At 33.6% G+C, this 15681-nt stretch overlaps 1 protein-coding gene across 1 annotated transcript; it reads right to left on the bottom strand.

Annotated features, from left to right (window-relative positions):
- Positions 1–759: 759 nt before the first annotated feature.
- Positions 760–5511, bottom strand: LOC108984033 (probable pectate lyase 18). The gene is made up of 5 exons (XM_018955860.2): positions 4997–5511; positions 4424–4708; positions 3720–4341; positions 2964–3169; positions 760–1198 (listed from the first exon to the last, which is right to left on the bottom strand). Exons 1-5 carry the CDS (start codon positions 5131–5133, stop codon positions 949–951), a joined length of 1500 nt encoding a protein of 499 aa, XP_018811405.1. The 5' UTR covers positions 5134–5511; the 3' UTR covers positions 760–948.
- Positions 5512–15681: the final 10170 nt, after the last annotated feature.

Here is a 15681-nt window from a genome sequence, read left to right as displayed (position 1 = left end):
AAAATAATAATAATATAAAAAAATTAATATTTTAACAATAATTTTTTTAACCACTATTTTTTATTTAAAATCATCAGATCTCAATCTAAATTAGCCGTATGTTTGGCGTGGAAATCAAAGCAAGGTTACTTGGTTACAGTTATGCCCTTTTCTATAAGTGATGACTACACGCGGCTATAGGTCACAGTCTACAATGCTAGAAAACGTGTGAGAGAGGCATGCTTAGAACACGACGAATCAGAACCCCATTAATACTTGAACGGCTGGAAATTTTATCCCACATGCGGTGCATCTCAAATACGTTACTATTACTACTAACAAGAAAAACCAAAAAATCATTGGGAAAAAAGTTGATTAAGGGTAGTTTTGGGATGGAATAGATTTAAAATTTTCATCTCATTTTATCTCATCATTACATATTTTTTAAATCTTTATACAAAATATAATAAACAATTTAACTTTTTCAAATTTCAATTCAACTTTTTTAAATCTCAATACAATAATAATACTAAAATATAATATTTTAAACACTAAAATAACACAAAATTATCATCCCACCCCAAACCTGCCCTAAAGATACGTTATGGGGCCATGCATTGACGAGATATCCGTAAGTTGTAACGCCACCTCAGTCAGACCTTTTCTTTCTCCTTGATAGTTGATATGGGCTCTACACGGCTTTCTCGAGTCAAAACGAACCAAAACAAAATCAAGTTTCGTATAATAGCGTGAGAAGGCCTACAAAAACAAGCTATAATATGCAATAAAAGCCCCCAACAAAATGGGCCTCATAATTGGTGGTATCATTCACCTCGATGATTAGTTGATGCTCCTCAATAAATAATATATACCAAGGGAGGGGCCAAGAAATCAAATTGATCAGGAGGTTCCTCTTTTTCTCCTTATATAGTGATGAATTTAACCTAAATATTCTTTCCTTCACCACTTTCATAATAAGGGAAACGATAATAGGAGATGAAGACCAGTGGTAGCGTGCCAAATTAAAATAATTACAAGGGGTAAAATGATTGAAGTAGAAGATGGGGCTGCGGGTGGTGCCGCTGCCATGGCGCCGCCCCCAAATATCATTCCAAAGTAGTCTCCATCACCACCGGACCCAGAATTTCCGGTGTAGGTAGTTCCCGTGCCGGTCCCTCCACCATTGTATCCTGGGTATGATATGCTCTGACTGCTCTCCCTGTACAGAGATTTGAACTGTTAACATGTAGAGAGAGATGATGGTGCTTTTCTTATTTTCTTTTAATATTTGTACTCCTTTTTAGTAGGGAAAAGTACCAGCCAGATATGTTACACAGCCTTTCGTGGCTTATAAGTGTTACAATTGTGGTTACCATTTTTAATATGGAGGAAAAGTAGGCATGTAGGAATATCAACTCATCATAAAAATGAATGAGAAATAATTTAGTCAAAGAAAGAAAGAAAAAGAAAATAAGAGACCTTAACTGTCTACAGCCTAGAGACCTAAACCGAACAAATATGTCAGGTGAGAGACTCCTCCACATCCAGGGTGAAAGATCATAAACAAACAAATGACGCATAGGATACAGCAAATTCTCAAGAAAATAATAGGATACAGCCAAAAAAGTCTTGGGAAAAAAGCCGCCCCTTTTCAATAGGGTTGCAGCAGGCAGCTCCTTGTCCATGACAGGTCTCTATCAAACAGAAGTGGACCCTCGAACGGTACCACGTTTACTAGCTGGAAAGCATGAGATAACTGAATCACCGAAAGATGACCTGGTGTACTGTGTCCTATCCCACTCACAGACTATACAGGTCCAAAATTGCAACTACACTTCCACTCTGTCTACACATGCATCTTATGGCATTCGAATGTCTACTCGGTTGTGCTAATCACTCATGCCTTCTTTACTACACACACCGCACCAGCAGGCAACGTGTACTGTTGCCATCCCCATCCACCTTTTATGCTTCTAGGTAAAACAGGGGCACCTTTGACTTTTAGGTAGTGAAAATAATGAACCGGCTTTGCGTTTGGGTAGTAAAAATAAAATAAGAAAGGGTAGAGAATATATGAAAATAATAATAAATAATTTTTTAAAATAAGTAAAAAATAATAATAAAATAATAAATAATAGTGAAAAATATTGATATACTTTTGATATACTAAATAAAATAATTTTTTTAATATTAAAACAAAAATAATATTAAAAAATATATTTTATCAATATTGTATTAACTTTAATCTCAACCCATCTCAACTCATCTTTAAAAACAAAAAAAAAGCCCTTAGAGTGCAATCTCCTATACATGTAAGTGCGGGTTTAAGAAATAAGCCTTTTGGCTCTGATACCGTATGGTAGCATTGCATAGACTATATGCTGAACAGCTGAAGGTCTATATCCACAAGTAAAACAATCTTCTCAAGGGCTGGGGTCGGTTATTTTGTTTCAAGGAAACAAGTTTAGCACTGAGACAAGCTTATATTAAAAGGAAACCAAAAAAAAAAAAAGGTCTCTGTATTTGTGCTATGCAGGAAGCAAGAAGGAATGCAGCCAGAGCAATGAGATTCCCAATGCCAGCATGATCACGTGCACCGATTGGAAGTCTTGCAATTGGCATACTTGTATATTCTATTGGCATCTCAAGTGAGTTTAGCAAAAACACATGTTGTGGAAGCATTAAAAAGTGTAAATGGATTATGCATGGACACAAAAAAGACAGTTAACCGTCTACAGACACTATTCCCGAACAAAACAATCTGTACCTTTGGACACACCCAAAAATCAAACTTCATTTCAAGGAAGGAAAGAAAAAGCAAGTAGTATCCAGTAATTAATTATTCAGAACATAAAATGCCCTTCGATGAGACAGTCAAATTGACAGGTAGTTCGGTTATTTTTGTTTTTGAAGATACAAGAGCGAGTAGAGTAAAAGAAAGATAGATAGATAAAAAGAGGAGTAGTAAGATGGGTGGTGTGTACCTGGGCCCACCAAGAACACCAGCGTTCATAGTGAGCTGGTCAATTAGCCCAGCGGCCTTGGGCTCCACACTGGAGGCCATGGCGTACTGGGCGCTGAGGCCTGCCCCTGATGGCACAAAGAACGCTCCATTTACCATTATGTCCCCCTCCGTCCTCCAGTTCCAGCCCGTCCACTCACTCTGGTCTGTTTCCACGCGCTTCGTCACCTGTCATTCTCAAGCATACATCACTTGCTCCAACGGTCAAAAAAACATACACATTATGATCTACGCGCCCAGGGCGTGTGCAAAATGTGTCCATGTGTCCTGTCAGAAAATATTTCGTATGCTAGCTCTAGGATGGCTGGCATGCACCGAGCCTGAGGTGTGCTTTTGCTTTCTTTCGCTCTGTTTCTGGGTTGAATCGGTGTCAGATCATTGGCCTCTAATCTCTAAACAATTTATTACTCTGTAACCACCAAATACAGCCTCGTAGTCTAAAGCCTCTATCAAATTTAAAAAGTGGACCCCAAATCCGCAAGATATACAGATTTTCTTGAACCGCATAAATGAGGCGAATCTTTTGTATAAATTGTTGCCCACAGTCCAATCTCAACTAAAATGACAACTAGCTGCGCGTAATCGAACGCACCGCCGCCGAAAGTTGAATAACAGGAGTACATGCTGACACTTGTTTCAGACATAAGCCAAGTTCACGAGGTGGTGGGGTCGCACCGAATAAAAAGGCCAAAAGATCAAAAGCACAAAAATTAATTACCTCCTTGGCGTTTTGGTCCGGCGGTGCATTATACCGATTACCCTGACTATTAATGGTGGGGTTAGCACTACCCCCGATGGCGTACATCTCCCACTGCGTGAAATCGTTGTTAACGATGTGTATGTACCCCCGTCTGCAACGAGGCATACGCTGCACCAGCGCCTCGCCGAAATGATTGAACGCTATGGTGATCTGCATGCCCGAGTCCAAGGCGTAGCGATCGTTGTGGCCCAACAGCATCACGTCGTTGTGGTGCGAGAAATAGTTGTTGGAGATGGTGATTCCCGTCGACCCCATTATGGCGTCAATCAAGCCGTCCGTGCAGTAGGACAAGGAGCAGTGGTCAATCCAGATCAGTCGCGCTCCGGATATGGATATACCGTCGCCGTCCGATTTCCCCCTCCACCCGACGTGCGTCGGAGATGACCGTATATTCGTGTTCCCCGACGGCTTGCAGTGGTGAACGTGGATGTTGTGGATGATGACGTTAGACACGTACTGCAGCGTGATACAGCCGTTACCCACGATGTGGACGTTCGCACCGCGACCGTCGATGGTCTTGTAGCTATTGACGATCAGCTCGTGTTTCAGCTTTATGGTCATGTCCGCAGTGAATACAATCCTGTTGGAAGGCACACATTAGCTTGTATTTCATAAGCTACAAGGAGAAAATGTGTGAATTAACTACATTTGACTAACCATACCAGAGAGGTTCTTCTTGGACCACAGCGTGGCGGAGGGTACCGGGGACCGGATTAGCCGGGTCACGGTCGGACGAGTCAGTGACTATGTAGATCTGACCTCCTTTACCACCGAGGGCGTTATGTCCAAATCCGATGGCGCAGTCGGCGAGCCTTTGGCGGTTTTTTTGCCAGTCTGAGTCGCAGCGCCAACAATCGTCGATGGGGTTGCCGGTGAGGCATTTGGAACGTTGGTCCTTTCCTTGAAGAGAGAGCATTTGTCTCCGGGAGAGAGAGGCATTGACGCTCCTGCAAATGAAAAAAAAAAAGAGGAAACGGTGAGATTGTGGGAGAAAAGTGATGGGAAATGCAGAAGAAGTGAGAGAAAATGAGGGATCCCCAAATCGGGGTTTTTTGTTGTTTTGGAATGAAATAGGGGGAAACAAACTCCCCAGCGAGAAAAAGATGGGATTTTTTTTTTTAAGTGGCAGGGATTTTAATAATGGAGAAAGCTCAGATTAGAATATTTATGATTGCGACTAAATCTTGGCAACCCAGAAAGTAAAAGCAGGGTTTTTGGCTCGGTGTATATGTTACCTTTGAACTGCTTGGACAACAGCTTCAGGGTCGGGGTGTTGGTGAGGGAGTGTGAGATTGAGGGTAGCTTTGGTGAGGAAGAACGGAGAGCTTAAGAGGAAACATATGAGGAGAATGCAGGTGGTAGGAAGCAGCATCCTTGAAGCCGACGGAACAACAATAATGTTGCTGGGATATTTGTTGGCGGATTTTGCTCCAGCTTCTGTAAAATTGTCTTTGAGCCTCTCTGCTCTTGGATGAACAGCAGCAAGGCAACACCTTAGCTAGCCGCAAATTTTGGGACAATGTGACCACTATATATAATTAATAAAGCAAGATTATTGTAACAACTGTAATTGAGATTTAACTACAAAAAGCGACTCTTTGAGCTTTAGGGTTTTCGATGGGAGGTTTTGTTTATTTCGAGGAGAAGAAAGGTAGAGCCAGGAAGGCTCGCTGTAACGGAGAGGACACCATGGAAGGAGTTGATGGAAAGGGAAAAGACGAGATCTCTTCTCTCACATTCTTAACTTGGTACGAAATGATACTAGCCACAACTATGAGAAATAGTCATTGGGAGAGAGCCAGGCAATGGGCCAATCCATGATGTAAGGTTTTGACAGTAGTTAAAATAAGAGATAAAAATTAAAAAATAAATAAAATATTAATTTTTAATATTATTATTATTTAAAAATTTAAAAAAATTAAATTATTTATTATATTTTGTATAAGAATTTAAAAATATTATAATGATTAGATGATATAAATTAATATTAACTCTGAATCCAAGCAATAAACTTTTTTCTATGGATTGAGATTCATCGGCACAAGAATGTAAAAGTTTTTAAGATATCATTTGAATAGTGAGTTAAAATAAGATGAGTTGAAAAAAAAATTAAATAAAATATTATTTTTATTTTAAAATTAAAAAAAAATTAAATTATTTATTATATTTTATGTGAAAATTTTAAAAAATTGTAAAGATTAGATGATATAAATCACTTCTTAAAGCACTATCATTGGATTAGTTAAAGTTAAAAGACATTTTTTATGAATATAAGATAAATTTGACTTTTAGCTATTCCATTCACATTAATCTCCATATTGGAATAGCTATTTTTTCATTATATAATAATAAAATAATTATAAAATGAATTTGATTTTAATTATTCACATCAAATCTTCACATTGAATTTGATTTTAATTATTCACATCAAATCTTCACATTTATTATACATTTATTTATTATATAGTAATGAATAACTAATAATTTCAAAAATATTTAATTTTTTAATTATTATTTTATTTTATTTTAACATATTTTACTATTCTATCTATTATATATTCATTAATAATCATATTCTTATTAAGTTAATATATCACTAACTCAAATTAATATATCAATTTCAAAAATATTTTAATTTTTTTAATTATTAATTTATTTTATTTTATCATATTTTACTATTCATAATATTATATATTAATTAATAATCATATTCTTATTAAATTAATATATCACTAACTCAAATTAATATATCAATTTCGAAAATATTTTAATTTTTTTAATTATGAAATTATTTTATTTTATCATATTTTACTATTCATAATATTATATATTAATTAGTAATCATATTCTAATTAAATTATGGATTAAAAATAGAAACTAGAAAGACATTGATGGAGACATCAGGACAAAGAAATAAATAATATAAAATAGATTTGATGAATAAACAATGTCTTTCAAATTCTGAAATAACTTTAGAAGTTAATATAACTATATAGCTATAGCTAAACAGTGTCTATCATATTAGAATATAGCTATTCCAATGTGATACATTTTATCGTTCAATAGCTAAATTCTCATTGAATTTAACTTTAATTTCATCAAAAGCTAATGCATATTCAAAATTTGGAAAAATGTAGATAAGATCATCTACATTGGCTTCATCAAAATGCAAGAGTTTAAACTTTGAGCTACAATGATTTCATCAAAAGTAATATTATATTATAAAAGATAAAACCAACTTCTTTCTTGCGTAAACGATGTACAATAATATAATTTATTGTTCTTTAAATAATAACCCGACTAAATTCATATAGGGTTAATACTATAGGGTTATAATTACAGTAATTTTTATTTGTTATAATAATATAATATAATATTATTAGTTGAAAGATCTGATGCTCTCATCTAATCCCAAGCCAGCAAAAAAGTTGTCGATGTATCTGGGATACTCGTTTTCTTTAGATAGTGTAATTATAAAATATAAAAAATTAAATAAAAATAATATTATATTATAATTTTAATGAATAAAAGTTAATCCAATATAGAGTTATGGATATGAAAATTTTGAAATTATGAAAAATATATTTTTTTAATCAAATTTTGAATAACGCCTTATAATTTATAAAGCCAATGCTGTTAATATTTTTAAAATTGTGTAAAAATTGTTACACAATTTTTACCATACTCCACACTCTACACTCCACACTCCACATTATTTTAAATTTTTAAATTTTTTAATATTTTTTTTAAAATTTTTTCAAATTTTTTATTCATTATTCATATAATAAATATTTGATAAATTAAAAAAATAATAAAAATTATAAAAATTAAAAAATATATATAAAATGTAAAATGTAGAATGTCGAGAGGTTGTAAATATTTATTCATATCTAAATGAGACCTCACTCGCTTAAGGACAGATATTTCCCCTTCGTGCATGGGACAGAAAAAGCTCGAGGGGTAGATGGATTCTACTCCAGGTTGCAGCTTTAGGTGGTTTTCTTTATGGTATGGAAGAGCGCCTTGCTTTTTATAAAGGGTGATGCTTCACCATATTCTAATAGCACTCTTATTATATCAGTTAAAAGTTAAATTTATTGAGTATTTAATTATAAGTGAGTAAAATGAACTCATAATAGATTAGCTAAATTTATATATAAAATTTAGTTACAGTAATTTACAAAAAAAAATTTAAATTTAAAAGTTATTGTACATACATCAAATACATATTTTATTAATTATTTTCCTATCTTTCTTTCTATCGCATATTTTATCACAATTAATATATTAATTTAATAAAAATATAATTATTGATTAATATATAATAGGTAGAATAGTAAAATATGATAAACTTAAATAAATTAATAATAAAAAAATTAAATATTTTTAAAATTATTAATTATTCATTACTATATAATGAATAAATTTATAATCTAATGTGGATATTTGATGTGAATAACAAAAATCAAATTCATCTTATATTACTTTATTGTTATATAATGAAAAAATAGATATTCCAATGTAGAGATATAGGTGAATGGAATAGTCAAAAGTCAAATTTTTCTTATATTCATAAAAAAATGTCATTTAACTTTGACTAATCCAATGAGAATGCTCTTAGGCCTGCAATCCAAGCTCAGAATACTAGGTATGTGCCCAACCAGACCTGAATATCTCCTTTTAAGATGTCAACCCGACTCAAACTGGACTTTCAAAACAAAATCGGATCGAACCAGTATGATCCGACTAATCTAAAAAAAAAAAAACTAAAAGTACTTCCTTATTTCTTCTTCATCGGCGGAGGGACCTTTACCCATTATGATCAAAGCTTCAACTTCCAAATCTTATCTACAATTTCCCTCATACAAATCGCTTCCTACCCCTTTTACATTTTATTGGAAATCAAACAAGAAGTAAAAATCTGATCCAAACCACTACATTTCCAAGAAAGAAGCTAAAAAAAGAAAGATACTGAACCAACTCTTCAGCACTATCATCCCTTTCTTACTCCCAAGTTCATCCTCCAAAACCACGAATTTTGATGGCTTGCTTGAGGGCCAGGGCGATAAGGCTGAAAGCACAAATGGCTAAGTGCGTGAGAGTTGAGAGTAGGGAGATTTGGACCTCGTGGAGAAGCAATAGAGGCGAACTTGATATGCCTCTCCTTATAAATACCAGCCCTACCTATCTCTTCCTTCTCAAGCTCACCTATTTTTCTTTTTCTTTAGCCTTCACTTTCCTATCACGCCGAAAACTTCCTAATTAAAGGCTCCACAAAGAGATTTGAATAAAGAAACAAAGCAAATATGAGAAACATTGCCAGGATGAGCGCAACAACAAAAGCTTATTCATTTATGTCACCAACACCATCTGTGTCACACGCACAGCCACAGCACTCTCCATGGCACTCTCAGGTGCCTTATCTCTTCGGAGGGCTGGCCGCAATGTTGGGTCTCATAACTTTCACTTTATTGATCTATGCTTGTTTTTACTGTAGGCTCGTTGGGCAGTTGGATGACAGGGAAGGCTGGGACAAGAGAGATTTGGAGAGCGATGTCTGCGAAGGAAAAGAAGCAAGGGACTCGCCAAGTCGGCGAACCTGTTGGTTAGGGTTTGAGGAGAGAACTCGATTCAAAAATAAATTTGTAAACAACTCTTCTAGAGACAGTCAGTAGATGCAATCAAGGGGGAGTCGTCTAATATATTATGTCACGTCAGCCGAGTTATTATATAAAAAAAATAAATAAAAATAAAAAAAGGACAACCAAAATAGAAATAGAAGAGGAACATAGAGCAGAGGTCGTCTTCTTCATTGTCTTGTTGGTGGGTGTCTTCGTTTCCTTGTCGGTAGCAGCAAGATCAACTCGAGGTGGTTGATATCCCCAAGAAGAAGATCTAGGCTGAAACCAAAATACAGATGAATTTTTTTGAAGAAAACTGTTGAAATATGGGCAAGCAACGTTGATAAATTTACAGATGAAGAAATAGTGCGAATCTGGACAGTCTTCAAATATTATGCTAAGGAAGAACTAGAAATATTATGATGATCTGTTGATTCTCTTTCAAATGAGCCGAAAATCACTTCAGGCTTGAGATCGGCTTCGTGTCTTAGATCTGCTGCTTGGTCAGTTCAGATATAAAGCTAAATCGTTGAGAAAATCGTGATATGAAGCAAAACAAGTTTCTTGAAAATAGAATTTGCAAATCCAAAGCTCACCAGTTGAAGAGAGGAGGCCGTGCTTCGAGGATCAAAGAGGAGTCGATTGATGGTTTTAAAAGTGACGGAAAGGTGGTGGCGGTGGCAGTGGTGGTGGTGTTGAAATCCCAAGTAAACTATATGGATTTAATTCTAACCTAACTCGAGCTAATCAGAAGAGAAAGGGAGAAGGAGATAACGAAATCAAAGGGGAGAAACATGTGAGGGAATCAAATGGGAGAAAGATTACTCAGAAATATAAGGGAAAAGGAGAAAGAAACAGGGGGAACCAAATGGAATCAAAGAGAAAGGGAGGGGGCGGACAAGCAATGACCTTTTGCATTTGGAGCACTGGAACCCCTCCACCGCACCATTGGAGTCCACACTTCTTGTTTGTAAAAAAAAACTCGCTCGCTCAAACCCAAGAACTCCTCCCTGATGGAAAAGCCCTTCACCGCCCCTCCTCCCAAAAGCCAAGTAGATCCAGAATAATTGCTTTGAAACTTGGTTGAATGAAATATATAATGAACTGTCAAATTATCATTATGGTTGCAAAAAAAAAAAAAAAAGGAAAGGGAGAAGAAAAATGAGATGGGGGAATCGAAGTTTCTATAATCTGCTAGGGAGATAGGGTTGGGGAAATCGAAGAGAGGGGGAGAATGGGGATGGGAATTGAAGAAGGGTGAAGGAAGAAGAGGGAAATCAAAGTAATAAAACGGTGTGTACGCAATTTTGAAAGAAACAAACCGTTTCATTTATGCCTCGTTGGCACTAACTACGCGGCTGTTCCCCATGCCGTTTTCACACATCATTTTTCATTTGTAAATGGTTTATTCGATTTCGATCGATATAACACTTAGGAGTGGTTTAGATTTAGATATGAGTTGAGATGATTTGTGAATAGTAGAATAAAAGTTGAATTATTTCTTATATTTTGTGGAGAAATTTGGAAAAATTATTTTGAAATTTAAAAAAGTTAAATTGTTTATTATATTTTGTGTGATAATTTAAGAAAATTATAATGATGAGATGAGTTGATGTGAGTTGAGATGAGTTACGAATACAAACGAGGCCTTAGCCAACCCGTTGTTCCACTTGACCCGATGTACCCGAGTTTTGTTGGGTGGGCCAATAGCGGGTCTTGCGGACGGATCGGCCCAGGGCTTTTTATGCACATATCTATATTCTATCAATTTTTTCTATTGAATGGTATAAATTTTGTTTAAAATATTTTTAAAATCCTACAAAAATCTAAAAAATATATATATAAGATCATTAAAAACACTTGTAAAAAAAATAGAAAAAATTCAATACAAAAAATCTATACAAAATTTCAATGACTCTATCATTTCTCTTTTATAAACCTCCAACATGCATTTGGGCCAAAATAAATAGAAAAGTGTTGCAGTAACAAAAATAACAGAATATTTACCGTTGAAAAATGTTAACATGCTGTCTTATTTTGTCTGCTCATTTTTATTGTTTATGTATTTATTTTTTTAACTTTTTTATTTAATAATTAAGGAAATAATTTTTAATGTATTGATATATATATTTTTTATTTTTTAAAAATATTTAAATATGTTAAAAAATGTAAAAATAAAATAAAAAATAAAAAACAAAAGGAAAATTTGTGCTTGTAGGCACGTCCAGCAATTAAACCTGGATAGCAAGCTAGCACTGCCCTTTACTGTTAGCCAAACCGATGTGGTGTAGTGTTTTTATGTTGGAATCTCCATTTTTAAGTTTATTTAATCTCACAACGTCGATTCCAAGTAAAAAAATCTTAATCTTGAATTATCGACATTGTTGTCTGGCAATGAATATTATTTATTTTAAGCTAAAAAGAATAATGATATACATATAACATTGCATAATAATGTTATAAAATAAGGATATTTTTGTAAAATTATGTTACTTTTATAAGATATTTTATAAAAATACCTTTAATTTAAAACATAATTATATAAAGTGTTGTAAAAAATATTATGTGTAAATCATTTTTGAACTAACAAACTGTCTGTAAATTTTAAGGAACAGAAGTATAGCCTAAAGCGCATCTCATCATAATCTGTTAACCTATTTAAACCGAAAGTTTTTTTTTTTAAGTACAATCTTTATTTGCAATTTTACTTGGGTCAAGTGTTGAAAATAGTAAAAATCTTAAAATTTAAATTAAACAAAAAATTGATAGAATGAGACTACCACTCATATTTATAATATTGTGTGCATATGTTGCACTACTATTTTTTTTATTGAGTAATTATAGATACCAAATGTATAAGTATCGCGTAATCTCATTAAAAATAATGAGGCTCACCATTAAAAATAGAATTATTTATAATATGAATCGCAAATTTATCTATCTTTTTTAAAACAAACAGATGAAACTTAGACACCCTATAAATATATTTAAAATTATTGTGAGACAAGGTCCGTAATTAAAATTAATTTTCTAATTTTATTGTTTGTTATTCTCTCTGTTGTTATTATTGTTATTATTTAGTAATTTAACCAACTGATGATTCCAAAATGCAAAAATATCAATAGTAATATTAGATACAATAGTAAAGTACACAAATGCCATAAAATACTTTTGAAAAAAAAAATGAGGTTTACTATTGAAAAATTAATTAATTTTTTAATATGAATTCTATATTTACTTACTTTTTTTAAAATAATTGTGCAGTACATATGCAATTCGCTACTGTAAATATTATTTTTTTAGTATTAAACTCTCAAATTCTTAGCTTGCTAATTAGGTAGACCAATCAGCATAATTTTTTTCCTTAACCAAACATTACACGACATCGATTTGGCTAACTGGAAATATCCTGTTATTTTTGCTACAACACCCAAACTGAACTCGAGAAAAGTCACGTGTTGACATTACTTCATATGATATGTTAGATTCATTTTATAATTAAATTAATTTTATAATTTAATATATTATATAAAGTCATGTAATTTGTTAATTTAATTTTATGATTTTTCTTTGTAAATTAAACGTTTCCTATATTTAGCATTTGCGAACTACTTACTATCATAATTCGCTGTAATGCGAGTTCTTTTTTGGATCATAGTACAGCGGATGCAAATTTGCATTTGTGTGACTGCTGACAAGTGTATTTTCTTGATTGCAAGCCAAGTTGATGGAGCTGACAACAATCATGGCTTTTAATCTGGTTGGATAGCACAAAATCTAATCAAGGGAATGTTGCAGGGGACGTATTTACGAAAATATATAATAAGGAATTTTGCAGTAAATTAAACCTATAAAGTCCGTTGTATATGGAGCCCCATTCATGAATCATAACACCTTAATTAAAAAATAAAAAATAAATATCAGATAGGAGAAAAATGCTGCAGCTTGTCGTAAATACATAAATAAATAAATATATAATTACAAAAAGGCTTGTTGGTCGGTTCAGCATATTTTAAAAACAATCCATATTTTAAAAACGATTGTATTTAGCATTGGATATATTCAATCCAACCTTCAACACTCTTCATTAGCCTCTAAAAATAAAATCAATTTAAGATTTAACCATATTATACTTTGATCCAAATAAATTGCTGATGGTTACTTAATCCAATATGCAATTGATTTTGTGGTATTTAATATTAATCTTTTTCATATCTATTGATTTTAGGATTATTAAACAACGTAGGATAATGATAAAATAACGGTGTAGATTTTAATATTTTCTTAGCCATAAGCCAATATTATATATACAACATTTAATCGAACTTTTATGATTTTACCAACATGTTTAGATGATCTAAATTTCATGTAATGAACACGCTTTATCTTTTAAGAGTGTACCACTGTCTTTAGATTGTCGGTGAATTCAAGTTTTGAAATAAGACTCTTTCTATTAAAGAAATCTTTATACGCAATAACATTGGATCATTATTTTATGTCAAAATTGGGGGAAATATATATATATATTATATATATGAATAAATATTAGTATCCTATATATCTATTTTTTATTTGAGTTTGTCATATTTATTAAGTAATTTTTATTTAAATAATTGAAATAAAAACCTACCCAAAATCGTAAAGGAATAATCTGTTCGTTCCCACTTGATATTATTATTTATAAGACAAACGAAGAGTTCAATTAATTATTTCACCTACCAAACAAAAGGGAAAATTATTCAATATTTCGAGGACTACGTACTGCAATGCAATTCAATACTCGCACTTTACACTTAATTCTCTGCTCAATTGAGAAAGTATAATTTTAAGTTGAGTGTAATATTTAAATACCTAATTTTTGAATTATTAAATTAATTTTAATTCAAAATTTTCTTATACTTAAGACTTATAATATTTTTTAATTTAAAATATTTTTATAAATAAGACTCACAATATTTTTTAATTTTTTATAAAAAATATTAAATTCGTTTTAATATCTAAACATATTTTAAATTCAATTTAAATGAATTCTATATAACTTTTTATATTATTCAACTCATTATTATTTATAAAAATTTTAATTCAGCTCAACTCAATATTTAAACACAATCTTAATAACCCAATATCATGGTTGATAAAAAGTAAAAACCATGGGCTGTGAGAGTCATGGGAAATATTACGTTCAATGAATGGAATCGTTCTAATTAATTTCTTGCTGTTGCTGATGGAAATTAAAAAAGAAACATTGGAAAAGTTGCCGTCCTTTTTGTCTTTGCGAATATATACTTCCGCACCACCGGCAACAAAAGTTAAACTACGGGATAAAAAGCTATGGGGTTAGTTAAAAGTCGATATTGATTCGATGAAAGGATAAAAATCATTGGGGGCGCAACCGTACAAAGCCGACTTCAATTTTCAGTCATAAGTGCTTTTCGTAAATAACTTTGCTACATGCAACCGAGCGGTAAAACCGTTAGTGGAATCGGCCAATATATTTAAATAAAATAATACCACATCATTGATACATTAAAAATAAATAAATAAACAATTCTGCTACAGGTACCCGTCCTCGGGTACCCGTTGCGGAATCTGTCAGTTTTATATTATATTAAAAAAAAAAAAACCGGAAAGGAGTCGATTTCTGAGCGCCAAATTGATTTTTGATTTCAGAAACCAAAAACAAATCAGAAACCACTTGAAACCCAGAAACCAGAAATTTCAGATTTCAGAGCGCCCAATTGATTTCTCTCTATACACGCACATGGAGAGAAACTACCCAAGGCATGTTGCTGCCGCCAGCCACTGTACGAAACACTAGCCTACATGCACGTCCAGCAGGCCACCCGAAATGTTACACACCCCAAGCCGGAAGCACACGTACCTGTCACGAACGGCGGTTTTGCAACACTTAAGAGTTCTGGAGCCACCTCGTGCTCCTTAAAAAACGCCGCACGTAGACAATCGGCCCCCATGTCGCATGGCTTCTCACCACCGCACCCGAAGAAACCCAACCCTACGAAGACCCACGCCACAACACCTGATGAGTCCAGCGTAGCCCATCTTCACCATGAACTCTTGAACCACCATACACAACTGCTCCTCCACAGCTAAGCTGCTGCACCACCGTTGGACAATCCCACTACCGCTACAGCTCAGCCGAGGCCATGCCATGGAGAAACACGTGGAGAGAACCAGTGCCTCCGGGTTCTCTCCAGCGAGCGCAAGCGCAGCACCGGGGTCACTGTTTCCCTCAGTCATAAAGCCACCATGCAACATCGACAGCTGCCACCACGCTGCCC

Source organism: Juglans regia, chromosome 12 (genome assembly GCF_001411555.2).
Source record: "Juglans regia cultivar Chandler chromosome 12, Walnut 2.0, whole genome shotgun sequence".
Lineage (NCBI taxonomy): Eukaryota > Viridiplantae > Streptophyta > Magnoliopsida > Fagales > Juglandaceae > Juglans > Juglans regia.
The sequence above is the reverse complement of the archived record's forward strand: the minus strand, read 5'-3'. Positions and strand labels throughout refer to the sequence as shown.

Excerpts from the sequence above, each read along its gene's own strand:
- LOC108984033 (XM_018955860.2), bottom strand. The coding sequence starts at position 5,133 with ATGCTGCTTCCTACCACCTGCATTCTCCTCATATGTTTCCTCTTAAGC. Across the intron at positions 4,342-4,423 it reads GTCCAAGAAGAACCTCTCTG|GATTGTATTCACTGCGGACA; the intron begins GTATGGTTAGTC and ends GCCTTCCAACAG. Across the intron at positions 1,199-2,963 it reads GGTGTTCTTGGTGGGCCCAG|GGAGAGCAGTCAGAGCATAT; the intron begins GTACACACCACC and ends ATCTCTGTACAG.